Source organism: Nanorana parkeri, unplaced genomic scaffold, assembly GCF_000935625.1.
Source record: "Nanorana parkeri isolate BGI_ZX_2015 unplaced genomic scaffold, ASM93562v1 scaffold104, whole genome shotgun sequence".
Taxonomy (NCBI): Eukaryota; Metazoa; Chordata; class Amphibia; order Anura; family Dicroglossidae; genus Nanorana; species Nanorana parkeri.
Window position 1 is genome coordinate 1,007,907 of NW_017306372.1, and position 18,883 is coordinate 1,026,789.

General features: G+C 41.4%; 1 protein-coding gene across 1 annotated transcript in view; it reads left to right on the top strand.

Annotated features, from left to right (window-relative positions):
* Positions 1 to 18,883, top strand: part of ZNF827 (zinc finger protein 827) — a 161,192-nt gene that overhangs the window by 89,083 nt on the left and 53,226 nt on the right. The window contains exon 5 of the mRNA XM_018552983.1: positions 6,687 to 6,917. Coding sequence (XP_018408485.1) covers positions 6,687 to 6,917 — 231 coding nt within the window. The remainder of the gene's footprint in view (positions 1 to 6,686; positions 6,918 to 18,883) is intronic.

Below are 18,883 nucleotides of genomic sequence, written 5' to 3' on the forward strand. Positions count from 1 at the left end.
GAGCTCTCCAGATCTGAGCGGGCGTCTTTAGACGTCCGCTCAGACACGCCCCCGAGCGAGTCACATAAAAAAAAAGTTTAAAGTCCCCCGCCTCCACATATATACACACACACACACACACACATGCAAACATGCGTCGGGTGTACCTTCATGCGAAGATGATGGCTGTGGCACACATATTACACATCCCTGTGAATGTTGGAGCATGAGCAATAAATCTAGGGAGCTCAATCACTGATAACACTAAAATGATGAGTGGTAAAAGCTTTTGAAGCGTCACCTGTGGCCAATTTTGGGTATGATAGTATTTTGCAGGCGCACACAATTTTAAGGCTTGACATTTGGTGTCTATTTACCCGACTTGACCCCATCGTTTATGTTTTACCAAGAAATTGGGTGACCATAAATATTTAAAATTATAACGTAGCGAAAACAGGTTTTTTTTTTTCAACATTTTCAGTATTTTTTCTTTATATAGTAAAAAAAATAAAAACCCCAGTGGTGATTAAATACAACCAAAAGAAAGCTCATTGGGGGGAATTTATCACAACTGGAGCAGTTGTCCACAGCAACCAATCAGCTTCTCCCTTCAATTTGTTCAGTGAAGCTTTGGAAATGAAAGATAGCGGATAGGTTGCCATGCACAGCTGCTTCAGATTTTGTCTTTTCTTGTTCTCTTGATCAATTCCCCTCTGTGTATCCCCAAAAAATATATAAACTTAATTTCAGTACTGGGTTGCATGACGGAATAAATGTCAGTCAAAGTACCGCAGCGCTGAATACTGAAAAATGGCCTGGACAGGAAGGGGGTTTAACACCCCGGTTTTCAAGCGGTTAAACTTCTCTGAGGGACACAGAGAAGGAATGGCCCATTAAAACAGTTTGACATGGCTGATTTAGAGGGACATGTTGTATTTGTGCTAGTCACACTTAAAGGAGAATTATGAGGTGAGTGCTTTTCACTCAGCCTTATAATCTGAGCCGACCTGTGACAATGAAACTGTCACAGGTCGGCTCAGTAGATCGGGAAGTGAGCGAACACATACCGGCGTCCGCTCACTTCTCGATCCTGTCACTGCAGAGAGCCATGACAGGGGTGTGACTGGATTCGCCCCTACCCTGTTCGATCCTCCAGCGCTGACTTGGCGGAACGGACGGGGAGGGGGCGGGTACAGCTGGCTCTGCCTCTAGATAGACAGAGCCAGCTGTCACGCAGCTGGGCAGATTCAGACATAATTGTCGGGATCCGTTTCAGCTGCGGCGTCTCAGTGTAACTCGCGGTATACTGAGCTTTGGGTAACGGGAGGATGCTAGTTTGTGTCCTCCCGTTACCCTTCTGAGAACTATCGGGAAAAGCCCTAACCCCATAGTTCTCCTTTAATATTTTCTAGGAGACCTAAGTGCATTTGATCAAATTGTGATATGTGTAATAAATTGTAAAGTGGGTAAGGACGTCTGTTTTTAAAGTGCCCTTTTACTAACCAGTTCTATCCAAAGCGGATGTTTTAATTTAGGATGAGCACAGGTGTGTTGACTTCTGAGCTGGCTTTCAGCACTCAGGGTCCAATGGACATATTTAACCTGCAGCCGTTTTTGTGTTCTTTCTCCCTGAAGCTATAAAGGTGACACTTTCCTGCTTTAGAATGACCCATTTATTTGTGTTTTCTACAACTGGCTTTGTAATGGCCATGGGAGACACTCTTTTATATGTACATATTGAGCATGTTTATAAAAATATAGATTTCCCAATTATTATATTTTAGATTAGAACATGATTGTCCACCTTCTTCCATGAGTTATAGTCAATCCTAAGTACTTCCAGAGATAGATATAGGCTCTCATAAAGGTGCAGACCCTAATGAACTGCTTCTCCTTCACTGCTCCCAACAAATGTATCTGTATGGCAATTCCAATGTTGCATTTGTCTCCAGGAGCCACTGAGACTGGCAAGCAGGATTCAGAATGAACTGCCTGGAGTGGATATCTCCAAAAGAAACTAGAACTTCAAGCAGAATACAGAATGGATGCTGTCTGGGGTAACTGCAGGAACCATGATAGATACACAAAAGTTGCCACCAAAAGTAACTGGAAGAGTGAGTTTGGTTATAAGACAAGTGTAACTCGCGGTATACTGAGCTTTGGGTAACGGGAGGACGCTAGTTTGGTTATAAGACAAATGGTTAACAGAAGCAACTGAAACAGTGAAGAATAAAGAAAGCTAGGGACAGCATCCAATAAATGAAGCAGGAACCCTTTTGTTCGGGAACTGGTACAGTGCCTGAGGAGCTTTTAAGAAGAGTTCCCTGTAAACCTCTCAGGCATGCAGGATCACAGCCAGCTACATGGTCTCCCATGAGTTATGAATGCAGCCTGTATACGTCAGCCTTTTGTCTTTAAGATACAGTGAAAAGGCAGTGGCAAATGGGACAAGTTCATTGATGGCGGCACAAGATCTGGAGTAGAGCTGCAGCTAACGATTATTTTCAAAATCGATTAGTTAGCCGATTATTGAGTTCGATTAATCGGAAATAGTTTATGAAAACTGATTTTGTCAATGTCAAGCATTCTGAATCCTTGTTTCATTTTTAGAAAGGAACCTGGCTGCTTTGTGTAACGGCTACTAATTCCTTTGTTCTGGTTTTCAGTTTCTCCCTTGGTAATTGTTATTGGAGCACATGCATGAGCTTGCCTTTCCCACTAGGAGGAAGTTTCAAATGAGAAGTCCTCAACTGGCTTTACTGTATATTACATGTGGTGGCAGAGTGTATTTAGTCCCTGCTTTGGCAGGGCTATGAAAGGGGGTGGGACTTCACTATGTGCAACATATATTCCACATGAGGTGCAGCTTGATGCTGAGGATTAAATTTCAATAGCTCTACAAGATTGACATGTCATACCTTCCTTTCATAAAGTTTAAATAAGGTCCAGACTTTTTTTCTTTGGTTGGTGACCTGGTCCCTGTTAGGGAGATTCAACCTCGCCACTGTTTCTGATACAGAGAGTGATGGCAAATCCAAAATTTTTGGATTATTGTAGAAATAGGAGATGAGGATAAATCCTCCAATGGGTATACCTTTTCTTGTGACACTTGTCTAAGAGGGGATATCCCCTAACTTTGGATCAATCTTCTTCCTGGATAGGATCCCTCAAAGGACAAAAAAACAAAAATGGTAACCATTACCTACTGTTTCCAAAACAAACAAAAAAAATGTTTTGACTTTGCAACACTTTAAGTCTACACACATTTATTTTGCGGAAGTCATTAAGTGATAATAAGAGCATATTTTCTTATTTCAGATCACAACTCATGTTTTAGAAAGTGTGGGCAAGAGGGGAAAACCTCTATTTATAAGATTTGAGCAAGATGTGAATTTTACCAATTAATACTATTGTTTCATGTAAGGTTGCCCAACACTGTGAATGTGCCAAAAAAGTTGACTATGCTTAGATGCACTAGCAATGATGTACAATACTTCATAAAGTTCTGTCAGTAGTGTTTGGCTTCAATTATGAAAGTGCAGATCATAAAACCTGATATTTTCAAACATCTTTCCCCTTGGTTATGAGCACGCGCGACGATTTACTCGTTTTTGTGCGTGATCGCAGTGTGTTTGCGGAAACGTGCACAAAAACAAAGCACATTTGCTTGCCATTCATTTCTAATGGCACCCCAAATGTGGTCGACAAGTCGTGCGGTTTTCCGCCACATTTCTACATGCACGAACGCGTCACACAAAATAGTGCAGGAGAGTTGTTTGCTGCGCGTATATGGCCCCATTTAAATCAATGGGGCAGAGCAGCAAACGTGCACAAACACGCTTCCCCGGTACGCGCAGGTGTGTACCAGGCCTCAACCTTTAAGCTACCCGGTCATTAATTTTAAATCTTCCTAAATAAATACCCTGCAAAACATTGCTGTAAATATTTACCTTTCCTTATCAAACACCAGTCAGTCCCATGAAGTCTGCTAGGAAATCGACCCCCCGGGAGTGTCAGTCTTCTTGGTCCCTGTGAAGCCAGTCACCTCGTGGCCACCTCCTGTTGACCTCCACATCATTGCTGTCTCCTCTAGTGATGTATAAGCCAGCTGGAGGAGCCAGTGACCTCGGATCCTCCTCCTGTTGACCACCACATCATTGCTGTCTCCTCTAGTGATGTATAAGTCAGCAGAGGGAGCCAGCAGACCTCAGGGGACCATTCCTCTAGAATAAAGCAGTATTAAGGACATGGACAGCAGGAGGCAAGTATTTGCAGTCTTCTTATGCAAGGTATTTGTTTTGGAAAGTTTAAAATTCAAGACTGGGTCACTTTAACCTCACTACTTCCTATTTTTGTTTTACCAAAGAAGTGTTCCATCAAAATAAAAAAGACATATAAACACCTATAACATTACACCTTTGCTGAATAAAACAATCATCCCCTAAAACTGCTACAAATCACATATACTATATGAGAGCCACAATCTTACAATTTGTTTTCAAATTCCCATACAGAGCACTTCATGTATGGAAATATCTAAAGGAAGAACTAGGTTCCCAGTAGCAACCTGTCCTCTTGTCTTCTAACCTGCATTAGAAACCAGAAGATAATGTTTTTGGTAATGGCAATACAGACAGCTCTTTCAGATAATTTCATACATGAACCAAGCCCTCTTGTGCAAAAGCAGTGCCAGCCCATCCATAAATATGCCAGGAAGCTGTGTACAATATGGACATATGCTGAGGTTGTCGATATTCGGTAAGCAACTTCTCTAATTGTTTTAACTTGATAACTACTGCATCTGTATCTGCAGTAAGAATATCATTTTCAAAACAGCTCTGTTCACCCAGTAATATCTGTTTATTCTCCATTCATTATGTTGTGTGCCCCTGTTTAAAATTAAACCTACTGTAACAGTTATAATTAAAGTGCTGATCGACCAGGCTGAATTTTATTAAATACTGACAATGGTCCAAACGTGATTATAAGCCATGGGCTCACATAGTTCAGGGAGACTTTTATTACAATTTAGTGTTTCAACCCTTGGCTTCTCTTGCAAATTGAATATACACACAGTGTGACATATTACTTTGGACAAAGCCCAAGGAGATCATATTAGCCTTTACATTTTGCCTTATCTACACTGTCCAAGTCACAATGACTTTTTATTTCAACAGCATCAACCATTCTTTCCAAGCCTGCTGATGCTGTACTATTAATATTGTTGCTTAAGATGCGGCCTGCTGCTTGCCCGTATCCAGTAGAGCCAGGCCTAGAAGAAAAAAAAAACCCAGCAGGTTATTACTATGCCAATAGCTTATTTCCTAATGTATAATAATTTTGAATGCATGCTAGTGCTTCATTCATACTTTTTTTTCATGTTAGAGAATTGTGAACTATATATGTTTTCAATGAAACATTTCTGAGAATGCCATCTTTGTTTTGAGTGAAAACTGACTTGTGGCTGTAATGGTATAGGACAGTGTTCCTCTAGGCCCTAGGGGTTCCATGAGCAATTTCTGCCTCCCAGATAAGTAACCACTGAGGCCAATGATCTTTTTCGCTATCTGTAAGGGGGGATTCTTCCCACTGACCGCAAATGTATGGCGCATTCTTCTCACTGATAACGCTAATAATCGATGAGCTGTGACTATAGTAATTATAGTAACTATAGTAATCGATGAGCTGTGACTATAGTAATTATTACAGGGGTTCCTTGAGTCCAAAAATGAATTGCAAGGGTTGCTCCATGTTAAAAAGGTTAAAGTGACACTAAACTCAGGAGTTAAATCTTAAAAATGCATTCAAGCATCCTAACGATTAACAAAAATGTATCTTATTTGTGTATAACTCAGCTGTAGATCCTCAAATCACGGGACCGGGCTTGGTGTGGTGGCTACTTTACAACAGACACAGGGACCATGGGAAAAAAGTAGCCACCCTCCAGAAGGGAGGACAGTGTCAGCACCAATTCAGAGATGATTTGAGAATCTACAGCTGAGTGATACACAAATAAGAGAACTTTTTGGTAATAGTGAAGGTACTTAATTGCATTTTTAAGATTGAACTCCTGATTAAACTCTCAAACTTTTTTCAGTAATGAATCCAGATAAAACAGACATTGCTCAGCAACGTATCTCTTAATATTTTTGGCCAAACACTTAGTCACCGTGTTTCAGAACAGCTGGCTCTAACTCTCTCAGCTCTGCTTGCCTGAACTTCCAGGTAAGTACAAGATCAAAAGGGACAGCACAGTCTCCAGCAGCTGCCTATCCAATAGCTTGGAGGATGGGTAGTGGGGAGCAGGGAGGAGTGGAGCGACTTGCTGTGCCTGTGTGTTTCTGGAAACACACACAGCTTACTAGCACACTCAAGCGTGGCGCCATAGGACCCTGCAAGGGAAATGAGCCACCCTAAAACAGGATATCAGGGCTCGTTCTCAGGGGACCTGCTGATTCTGTAGCAAACTAAAACTTTCAAACATCAATAAGCAGCATCTATTCTAAGTATGGTTCTAAATAATCTGCATTTGAAGTTGCTTGAAAAAGTAACTAAAATTGAATACAATTTATTACCAAACTGCTACATAAATTTCTAGACTGCATACTTTGAAATAAAACTTCCTCTTTGCATTTCAGAAGAGATATTTGGTCTAGGAATAAACAGTGCATTACCTCTCTTACATAATACTCTTTCTTTCTTCTCAGCTGCAAATCAAAAGGAAACTCTGACTCTGACCGTTAAAGTAAAAGAAGAACCTAAGGATGAAGAGCTTAGCAGTTCCCTGTCTCCACATTCTGGTTATACCTACAGCCATGAATCCGAGGCACGCCTCTCCAGCACACCAGATAAAGCCAAGACCAAGGAAACACAGCCAAACCTATTGACACAGGATATCTCTGTCAAAGCAGCATCTGAGCTCCTCATGAAGCTTTCAGGTAATTAATTAATGCAGCAATGCTGTATCGTCGGTCCTCTAGTGGATTCTCCATAGAAATATGCAGGCAAATTCACCTTACCCAGTGTCAATACAAGCTTGACTAAAAAAAGCCAGGACTGATCTATCACAGTCATGCCAGACATACAGGACTTTGATGAATATGATGCTGCAAACCTCAGCATTTATATTGTTTGCAGTCCTGTTTTCACTTTTAGCCTGTGGTTAGCTGGAATTTCAAGTCTGCCAACACCCCCTTCCCCAAGTTTGTATCTTAAGGTGTCTTCAGCGTGCACGCTCCCAACTGGCAGTGTGAATGAGTATTTTGTTTATGAAGCACAGTGGGAGCACGCTCCACAACCCGGAAGTTTGGAGAAGTGGGACCTGGAGCTGCTGGCGGTGATTAAGGAACATATTAAGTTTGGGCACACTGAAGACACTGGGCATTTTTTTAATATAATACTGAGAATGCATTAAAAATATCTATCCTTTAGTACTACTTTAAAGACCCACTGGGGGATCAAGCTCTATCCTTCTCCGTTTTAAAAAGAAAACCAAGTTCCAATTTACATATGTAGATAGAAATTCCATTAAGCAAATTTCCTTTAAATAGCATAAATGCCTTTGATTAGCTTATAAAGATGCAGTGTATTGGATCAGCCTTTTTTAGATTGACTGCTAATATACTATCCCCACTGCAAAGTAGAAATTGCTGTTTCTCTGTATTGAGAAGAGATAGATGTTTTCTATATGAGCTCCCTGGTATGATAGTGGTCATTGTGTGAACAATGCATTTTATTGTATGAATAATATTATATATTTGCAGTTTGGACTATAGTGTATAGACCAAGAATTTGTGAATATGATTTTTTTTTTCCATAATTGGGATCTTATAAATGCCCTTTTCTCAGATTTATGCTCTGGAATGCCTCTCATCATCCACGTATTTTAGTCCTTTTTGTTGCTGATATCTACACTCAAAACAGTGTTTCTCTACCTTTTTTCAGTCACTACACCCTTTAACCTTTTCACTGGCATGGTGTTTTTTTGCACACATGTTATAATCCGCAAATTACTTAAAGCCCCAGAGAGTTATATAGCCTGAAAGTACAGTCCCTGTAGAATAAAATAGTGGCAGTTGCAAATGTTTACGTCGCATGATATTAGCAAAACTCTTTATCAAACCCAGAATTTCAGTTAAAATTACACTTAGGTTAAATTTAGTGCCCAAGAACAGAATACAATACCCATTTATTTAATAAAATATCAGGTTATGCCGAGTAAATAGATATGCCAAGTTTAAAAACTGCATGCGCCCATGAAACGGCAACAAATTACAGTACACTAAATTGTCCATAGGCGATGCTTTAAAAGCCCATACAGGTCATCAGTTTAGAGTTAGCATGGATATTGGCGCTAGAATTATTGCACAAACGCAGCAATACCTAGCATTTTACATTTATTTTACTTTTATTTTTTTTAAACATTTTTTTTTAAACTTTTATGTTTTGCTATCTCATAGGAGGGCTTACAGGCCCCCAATGTGATAGTATATTAGGTGGTGACAGGTACTCTTTAAGGTGACATTGCTATCTCATAGGTGTGCTTACAATCCCCCAATGTGATAGTATATTAGGTGGTGACAGGTACTCTTTAAGGTGACATTAGGGGTCTATTGGACCCCTATTGTCACACCTTCACTGCAAAGAATTTAGTCAAGAGCAGATCACGCTTGAATAGTTTTTTCCTCAGCTTCTCTAGCCAGGGAATGACAGCTGAAGAATAGGAAGTGATGCAATCGGGGAGGAGATCAGTGAACAGTCTCTCTCTCCTCTATGCGCCAACACCCGTGATGCTGGTCCCGGCCCGCAGGAGGGGCAGCGGAGCCTGGGAAGCGAGGCAGGGGATGTCAGACTGGGGGTGCACACACTTCACCAGCCCCTTGAAGTGATCTGGCAGCAGCTCAGCCACCAGAATTGCTTCCAGTGTGAAGCCAACCCTCGGCTTTAAACAGCTAAACACAGTCCCAGCGGCTATAGTCTCTTTGGAGTATGTCTTACGTCATACTGTCCGCAAAAGGGTTAAAAGGTATGCAAAATCTTGAGGCACCCCGGTCTAAAATGTAATGGATTTTTAGGGGGACTTCTTGCAAAAACAAAGTGGGGTTCCTTCCTCCACATAAAAGTCCCCCTTCCAAATCAGAGCCCCCCTTCACACCATGAGCCTCCTGCTTTCACATGAGAGTTTCCCTGTTTCACATCAGATTTCCCTTGTTTCCGTCCTTCAAATTAGAAGCCCTCCTTCACATCAGAAGTTCTCCTTCACATCAGAAGTCCTCTTCACATCTAAAGCCCCCTTTTACATCAGGAGTCCGCTTCACATCAGAAGCCTCCTTATGCATCAGAGCCCTCTTTTACACCAGAGCCCCCCTTTCACATCAGATTTCTATTTTCTCATCAGAAGCCCCCTTCAGTGTCCTCAGTCCCTCCTTCACATCAAAGTTCTACAACCACATCAGGAGCCAGAGCTGCAGCAGCATGGTAGAGGGCGGGAGGCGAAGCAGGCCTAGACGGAGGTGAATTTCCACCCTTTTCTGAAGTGGTCCCACCCTGTCTGGATTAGTGTAATTCAATTCCATGGTGCTGGCAGCCGGCCTGCCTGCAACATGGAAAGCCATGGCGCTGTGTGGAAATTTCGAGGCACGTCTGAGAAAGTTAAAAGGCATCCCAAGGTGTCATGGCACCCTGGTCAGGCAGAGCTGGTTTAAAACATGAATAATAAACACTCACTATAGTGTTTACCAAACTACTGATTCTCAGCAACTACACACACATGAGTAATGTTGGAGACAAGTCAGACTTGTGGTAACATGATTTAAAAAACTGAAGCAAGAAAGTCGGCGTCATAGTCAGAAATGTAGCATTCTCAACAGAAGAGTGCAGCAGGGGCTGCACTCTTCGAGTACCGATATTTTTTTCCCGGTATTCGCCGATACCAAATACCGAGTACTGGAAGTCCCATTGCGGAAGCCAGGCGGTGTGTAATGGCTCGCCACCTGGCTTCCTGATTAACAAGGAAGCCGTCCCATGCTTCTCGTCACTATGTGACGAGAAAGCATGGAGTCGGCTTGCTGGCCAATCATGGAAGCTGGGCACCGTGTAATGGCACGGCACCCTGCTTCCTGATTGGCCGGGAAGCCGGCTCCATGCTCCCTCGTCATGAGATGATGAGGGAGCACGAAGCCGGCTTCCCAGCCAATCAGAAAGCCGGGTGCTGCGTCATTACACGGCGCCCAGCTTCCTGATTGGCCAGCTTCCCGACCAATCAGGAAGCCGGGCAGCGCGTCATTACACGCTACCTGGCATCCTGATTGTCCGGGAAGTCGGCCCAATGCTCTCTCGCCACACGTGAAGAGGGAGCATATCGGGCTAGGCACCCTAGCATTTGGGCAAGTACTCGCCCAAATACTCGGTATCAGCACAGATACCGATACTAGTATCGGTATCCGTGCATCCCTACTTATCAGGACAGATTTTGTTTAACAATTATAGAGTTTCAACCCATATTGCACTTTTATAAATACACATTTTCATCATGCTATTTAATATTAGTTTTTGCCCTTCTTTGTACTTTTATGTGTTATGGGATATCTTAGGTCAAAAATCAAAATCAGATTTTTTTTTTTGTAGTTGCTCCATTCAGAGCCATAACATTTTTGTCATTTTGTTGTGCTTTTGTTGGTTTTAAAATGTTCTTCATCTTTTAAACTAAAGTAGCCTATATTAGTATAACAATATAGCACAGGACAGCCAACATAAGCACACACGTGCAGATGAAATGTACTGCTATCAACGGGACCAGGTGACATATCTGCTTTCTCTTGGAGAGATAATGTTACTCATGTAACTTGAACACTTTTTGTATTCTTCAAGTCTGGTACGGTGCTGTTTGGAATTAGTGTAAGAGTGCCTCCTTCAAGAGTAAAAAAAACCTAATTATTGGGGTTTACAGAAATATACACCCCTTGCACTTTTCCACATGTTGCAGTTTAACAAACTGGAATGGAAAAGCAAACAAAATTACTTTGTTTTGAAGGGGTAGAATATATTTTAATTAAAAGTTAACTAAACAAAAAAGTACAGATGCACAAATAGTCATACATTTGAGTAGAACACTGGCACCCTTCTGGCTTTGTCGGGGGTGCCGTCACATTTTTACTTAAGGGCGGTACCCTACTGTAAAGGAGCAAGGTTGTGATGTGCAGGGAGCTCATGATGTGAAGGGGAGCTTCTGGTGTGAAAGGGAGAACTCTGATGTGAAGGGGAAACTCCACGTCATCTTTTTTTTTTTGCCTGGGCTCCCACCCTAAAATCCTTACCAGACCCCTGTCTAGGATAAGGCCGTGACTAAAAAAGGTTGAGAAACACTGGGCAAGAATCCTTATTTTTTCTTAAATCCTTATGTTTGCTTTGTCTCTCCTACCTTGTGGCAACTCCATATGAGATTTAATTGTTTTTTTCCAGCAATAAGTTCTTGCCACTGCTTTATCAAACCCAGCTTAGGGGTGTCTGGGATGTACTTGTTACATGGGCAGTTTCTCACAAATCAACTGTGGTTCTCTGTGGCACTTTTAGGGTTACCTTTATATCTTGGTTGCATCAGAGCTTACAGTATTTAAAGTGACATTAAACCCTCAGATTTTTTTAACATAAACCAATACTGTAATGTGTGCCTTACTGTAATCCATGGTAGTTTCCCTTCTCTTTGCTGCTCTTCCTTTTAAATCCTTATCTCTTCTCATGCTTGGGGAGAACTTCCCTTTGCAGCTGAGTGCCTCTTCCTCTAGTGCTGGCTCAGGTTGCAAACCTACACACAGACACCATGTATCCATTCCAGAGACAAGGCAGTCTGCTGCAAAACAGAAGTTCTGCCCAGCATGAGAATAGATACAGATGTAAAAGGAAGAGCAGCAAAGAGAAGGGAAACTACCATGGATTACAGTAAGGCACACATTACAGTATTGTTTTATGTTAAAAAATCTGAAGGTTTAATGTCACTTTAAGTTTTTCACAGCAAGATGGGTGAAATTTTATACAATCAAGACTATTTCTATTTTATTTTTATTAGTAAATTAATTGGAAGGCAACATAGATTTGCTTCCACTTTATTATTATGGACTTCTGTGTGCAGACAACCATTTTATTTCCAGGTTGTAACACTAAAAATAGTGGAACGGTTTTCGAAAGGGGAGGCACTATAAATTGTATTTCTTTTCAGCTTTTGTTAAACAGTATTGAGATCTAGGCATGAAAATAAAAGATGACGGGAGCAATGTTGTAGCTGGAATGGTCTGCATGTAACGTGGGATACTTGTCATTAATTAAAAATAAAAAAAATCTTGTAGAACCTTGGCAGAAATTGGCATGATTCCATCCAGCAATGCACAGATTAGGAGTTTGGGGATATGAAACATAACAGAGTGAAACTACCATCTGTGACTGTCTGATCAAGCCCATCTCACTGCTCTGCTGATTGTTGTATTAGCGGCTGCTATTACATCACCGGGGTCAGGCTGGTGCATGGATCATACAGCTCAGTGAACACAACACCTACTGACAGTTGTTGTCATGTGGTTTAAATATGCTAAAACGTACAAATAAAATACACATAAATGATACGAGTGTATGAGCCCCGCCATCAGGATCATTTTTCGGCTGTCTCCCGACTCCAATACAGTACCATATATATAAATCTGAAATGGCAGTGGTATCTGAATAATATGTTAAAAATACAATTTGTTGCCTTTAAGTCCCTGATTTACAATACGGCCATAGAGATGCAGTGGGGTCACCATGATGATCCTGATTGGAACTGTCTTGTCTGACAATCAGTGGCGTAACCAGAGTTATTGGCGCCCGGGGCAGAACATTTCCCCCCCAGACAATGCATATGGCCCAAACTATAAGATCCGTAAGTTCAAAACCTTGGTATGGAAGTTACTCAAAGACAAATTCTTAGTAGACAACTAAAGTGGAAATCTCATATCTTCTTATGACAATTCTGCAGCTCCCCAAATCTGCTGGAGCTGAAAGAGTTTTATATTTTGTAGTTTTATGTATTTGTCTTTTATATTATTTTGCATGCCAGTCTGACGCTTTCCAGCAAGCGTTTGATAGGGCTTCACATTGCTTACAAGGGGACACCCTTCTGTAGTGGACACCCTCCCCTTTATTGTTTACAGTTGAGGAGAAAGGAAGAGCACATTTGCCCCTTACTTTTCATTCCCAGTTGCCCATTTTAAAAATCAAACCTATTTCCTTTGACAAAGAACATTGTCTGTTTTTTGTTTCTTTTTTTCAGATTTAGCTGAAAGCTGCCAATGTGGCAACAGTAGAGAAGCATTGTTTTCTCTCTTGGGGTCCAAGCGTTCATAAAATTCAATTTACTTTACGGCAGTGTTTTGACTTCAATAAACTATGCAAACTATTTATAAAATATATATTTCTATACATACATTTTTTAGCAAGTACCCCCTGATGTTTTATCCTGTCCGTTGTAGCTCCCATGCTGCTATGCAATGCTCAGTGCCTTTGCGTAACAAGCAGTTGCGTAACAATCACCATAGCGACCCAGGCGGCCGCTATGGGGCCAGAGGCACATGGGGCCCGGCCAGATGCCGTGCGGGATCCTCTGCTGGTTGCTTTCACTGGTGGCTGAAGACGAACACGCCGCTGTTCAGATCACTGACAGTAATCTGTGCAGCAGCGCGACGACCCTGATCACAAGGCTTGGACTTTGTCAGGTTAGATGTGGGGTGCCTATGTTAATGCAAAGAGATGCTTTAAAACTAAACTCTGGGATAAACAAATATTGTCTAAATACAAGAGGTATGTGTATTCTTACTTGAATCTTGATGTGCTTAGTGTATTTCAGCCAGATCTTTCAGTCATCCAGCGTGAAACTATGTTTTTTGTAGGTGCTTGCTGTAATAAAGACCAGTTACTAATGCTCTTTCCTCTTGTGTAGGAGGTCTTGTATCCGCCCCTTCCTTTAGTTTTCTGCAGGCAACTTGTAATGGGTGGAGCCTGCTGGGTTCCTTACACAGCTCTGCTCTCTGTAAAAAGCTATGTACAGAACAGTGGTGATGTCACCACTACTTTTACAAGGTAGTAACTGAGTTTGCAAAGGCATTTGGTGCACAGAAAAGTGGATTTATATCAGGGATGCAATGACATTTTTTTAGACCTAATTGCTTTTTAGACCAAAACCGAAAGTGAAAACATTTGTCAGACCGAAACCAAAAACTGCTTTTCTTTCCAACCTTTTTAAAAATATTTTTAAAATTATTTTATATATATCTATCTTTTTACTTTACTGTTAGGGGCTTTGAGGTATATGCAAACCCCTGATATTTCCCTTTTAAAATAGAAAATGAGATTGAAGACACAGAGTCCTCCACTCTCTTTTTCTGCAGCCCCAGTACTCGATAAACAGAAAGTACAGAGGCTTCCTGTTCATTCACAATCTGGAGATAAAAATATTTACTATAAACGCAATCATGAATAGACAGGAAACCTCTGTACTGAGCTGCTTCCTGTTTACTTATAAGGTGAGCTTTACTATGTCCCCATTGATAAATGAACAGGAAGGGATGTATAGCACTTCCTGTTCATTTATAACTGGGGCTATAGTAAGTTTACCATGTCCTCAGTTTTTTAAAAACAGTCAGTGATCAGTACTGATCGCTGAGTCTTTGTGCCCCACTCTCCATCCTGACTGCTTTGCCTGTCACAGGAGGTGAGCTCTCCTCCCCGCATCGCCCTGCTCGGCCTCCAGACAGCTGTCTCCTCCCCGTTCCGCCTCCTGACATCTTCTTTCCTACCGCTGGGCGCCGGCAGCTGGATGGGCTCTGTGTCCCTTCTGATCCCCGCTGCTTCTGCCGACACCTGAAGGGGGAAAGCAGTGGGGATCGGAGGGGACACAGACCGAAGCTTGCAGCTGGCGCCTAGCGACAAGGAGAGAAGTTAGGCATGCACCGCATTTTTTGTCCATTTTTATATTATCGACATTTTGCCAATAGTACCATTTTCTGCAAAGATTTTGGTGTATCCCTAATTGATATCCTTTGTGGCTAGAGAGGAATATATTTAAATGAAAACATTTTTGTCCAGAGTTCATCTTTAAGAAAGTTGCTGTTGGTTTGGGAAGTTCTGGGTAACGCTGCAGTAGGATTTTCTGTTGCAATATATATGCATATGGCTTATGTGCTTTCTTAATTTTTAGTTTGGACACAGGTGCACTTTAAGAGCTTTAATACAATTCACTGCCAGCATTTTGAACTGTAACTAACAAATGCCTCAGAGTTTTACAAATGTACATATTCCACATTGTTGCACCTTATGACATACGTCTCCTATTCTTTAAAGTATGTTTTTATACAAAAAAAATCTTTACATGTGTTGCCTCTATCTATGTCCCTTCCATAGTACTTAAAACTGTTCCCATACTGCTGAGTCATTCTAAGCCATATACTGAACTTATAGAAGGTAACATGCCGGAAACTTGGCTTTGAAAGGGAAACAAATAATTAAGGGGAGTTTGAATTATAGCACTAAAGAAATATACAGCATATACATTATCGTAAAAATCCAAAATTGAGTTTATTAACCCCTTTATGACTGAGCTTGTTTTCAGTTTCTGTTCGGAAATGACTGACACACTTTTTAAATTTTTGCTGTGTGATTCTTCCAGGTCAGTAATATATTTTCTTACTAAATGTACTTACACATACTATATATAGTTTTTTAGAGGAAAGAGGGCTATATAATTATAATTATATCAAACATGTGTACCTAACGCCTCACTTAGTTCGAATAAAATATAAAAAAACTTAAAAGAAAAACACCTTTTTCACAAGTTTTGATTAAGGCGATATTTAGCGGTATTTGTATGTAACGGCTTCATTCTTTCATTAATGAAAGAAAGAAGCTTTTACAAAATCTTAACTATTTAAGTAATTAATGCCTCAATACCAAGGCATTCATTAATGAATGGCAACTGCTGAGAATCAGCGGTTACCAGCATTACAGAGCCGCAAATAACTGGTCACGTACAGTGTCTGTTTAGGGAGAGATAATCACGCCGGACGTCCCATGAATTTGCTGGCTTTCTGCTGCTGTTGGCCCTAATTCAGCTGTGAATGAGGCCTAAATTGCTGCCTGTCCATGAGCAAAATACCCTGTACTTCCATTTCATTGCCCATCTATCAGCCACTGGGAGCGAGGAAGTATCTGCAGGTGGGAAGGGTGAAAGTTATGTGAATCTTTGTATGAGCAATGCACAGGTTTACTTTAAGGAAAGAAGAAAGCACAGCGATAGACTGACAATTCAATCACATTAGCTTCTACAGTCTCACGCAATGCCGGCTTTACCTAGAGATAGTCCTGACATTTCGGCCCACCTCCCGACTGGCAAAAGCTATATCAGCATGTTGGGGAAAACTCTATTCCCAAATGGCTCTCTTCTCAAGTCTTCATGAATCTTCTTTTTTTTCAGGTTCCCATAGAAGAAGGGCGACAAAGCTAATAAAGGGATTAGATGACCTAAACTACGAAGAAAGACTGCATGCATTTAACTTGTTCACTTTAGAAAAGAGGAGACATGATAGTAATGTACAAATCGTTTAATGGTGATGGCATAATCGGTAACAAACTGTTTACTGTCAGTTCATTTAAGAATACAAGAGGAAAGGTTTAACCCCTTCACGACTGACGACGTACAGTGTACTTCGCCAGCATCGAGGCTGTTTAAACAGACAAGCCACCGGGACTCTGTTTAAACTTGCAAAGCCGACTGTCGGCTTTACAATAGAAGCGATTCTGGCGACTCAGCTGTCGCCAGATCGCTTCTAGAGTCCCGTGAAGGGGCCACCCCCCCCCTGCCCGACACCCCCGCCGTGCTTCCCGGGCTTTGTTGCCCCTCCTATGGGCCTTGCACCGGCTTCTCTGGTGTCGGCGGGGAGCTGGGGAGTAGATGGACGAACATCAGTTCGTCGATCCCCTCTCTGTTCTATGGGACCGGGAGCGTTGCAGATTGCATCACTTCCGGTCCCAGAGCTGTCAGTGCTCCTGAAGCCCAGCTATAAGCTATTGAAGTGCGATCTGCACTTCAGTACCTTATTTGGAGTGTAAAGGTGACACTGGGGGTCTTTTGGACCCCCAGCATCACCTTAAAAAGTACTTGTCACCACCATCTGCTATCACATGGGGGAGGGGCTTGTAAGCCCCCTATGTGATAGCAATCAAAGTAAAGTAAAAAAAAAAAAAAAAGTTTCTAAAATGAAATAAAATAAATCTAAAAATAATGTTAAAAATGTTTTAAAGTCCCCCGCCCCACGAACACGCGTCGGGTGCGCCTACGTATGAAAACGACCAACTCACTACACATGTTGGGTATCGCCGCGCACGCCGGAGTGAGAGCAATAATTCTAGGGCCAGTATTTTTGGGTATCTCTAAATTGATGATCTGTGGGGGCTTTTAAAGCGTCATCTATGGACTTTTTGGGGTACTGACGCACGCAATTTTTAACCTGGGCATGTTGGGTATATATTTACTCTTTTGGGTATCTATTTACTCGTTGTAACCTCATCTTTTACATTTTATTTTAAAAAAGGGTATTTTATTGTGTTTTGGGGCATTTAAGTACATTTTTTCACTAAAGTTTGGGGTTTGATAAGGAGTTGCGCTAATATCGTGCAACATAAACATTTGCAACTGCCAACATTTTATTCTATAGGGTCTTAGCTTTCAGAAAATATATAATGTTTGGGGGTTTTAAGTACTTTTCAGACATACATTGTGGAATATATCATGGGTGCCAAAAATAAAGAAGAAAAAGGCCTCAGTCATGAAGGGGTTAATTTTAAAGATGTACAGGTATTCTTAGTAACTCAAACACACACACCCCCACCCCCCCACCCCCAGATGGAGTTCTGCTTTAAGATGGTTATTTGCATTTTTACAGTTTTGAGAAAAGACACAATTTAAATTACACATTTATTTGCTATTTATAAACTCAGTACAGTTTTTTTTATCTTTTAGGGTTGTGCACACTAGCTCCCACACTCAAATGCTGTCTGCCTCTTTCTTTTTTAACTTGATTGAGAGTGTGCACTCCATTCAGGTCTCCACACAGCAGCACGGTGACCTCCTTTGCTATCCAGTGCATTGCAGAAAAAGGCAGCACGTCGGGTTTATCTGCACCTCACAGTAAACCAGTATTGTGGTGTGAACGGGGCACATAGAAAACTATTGTTTTCTATGTGCCCTAGTGGTGAGCTGCGTTGTTCTTTAATAGAAAAAAAACAAAGGTCACCGCACATAGTGTGAAAATAGCAAATATTATTTAGAAAATGTAAAAAGATTATTTTTTTTTAAAGTAAAAGATAGCAAAAATGTCACGGCCACCTTAGGTGCACAATGAGAGGCAGGTCCTGGCTGCACAAGGGTTAAACTTGATTGGCAGATTCAGTGACCAGCACCCAAGTGTTGGAAGGCGTTGTGTGGGAGGCATGCGGAGCTCCCCCCCCTGCTTTTAATATTTACATATAGACGCCCTGATTTTTTTAAGCTCCTGAGGTGCCTGGGAAGGGACTAAAAGGTTTTTTTTTTTTCCGTTAATGTTGCCATTTTATCGTATGTATAAGGAAAGGTTTCCTTTCTCTGTTACGGTTTGGTCTGCCCCCATTTTATAGCCTGCCATGCCCTGGCAGACGTACGAGCAGTCATTTATCCTACAGTTCTTGTTAAAAAGACGGCCACTTTGTGTTACCACAGAAACAAGAAATTAGGTGCCAATGATAATATTTTCCAATTCTGCCATCAGTACCAGGTTAGAATGAATCGAAATCAAGCTATAATTTGTTATTTGCTAATCACACGGCGTTCATTTATGTTCATCTTTGCCAT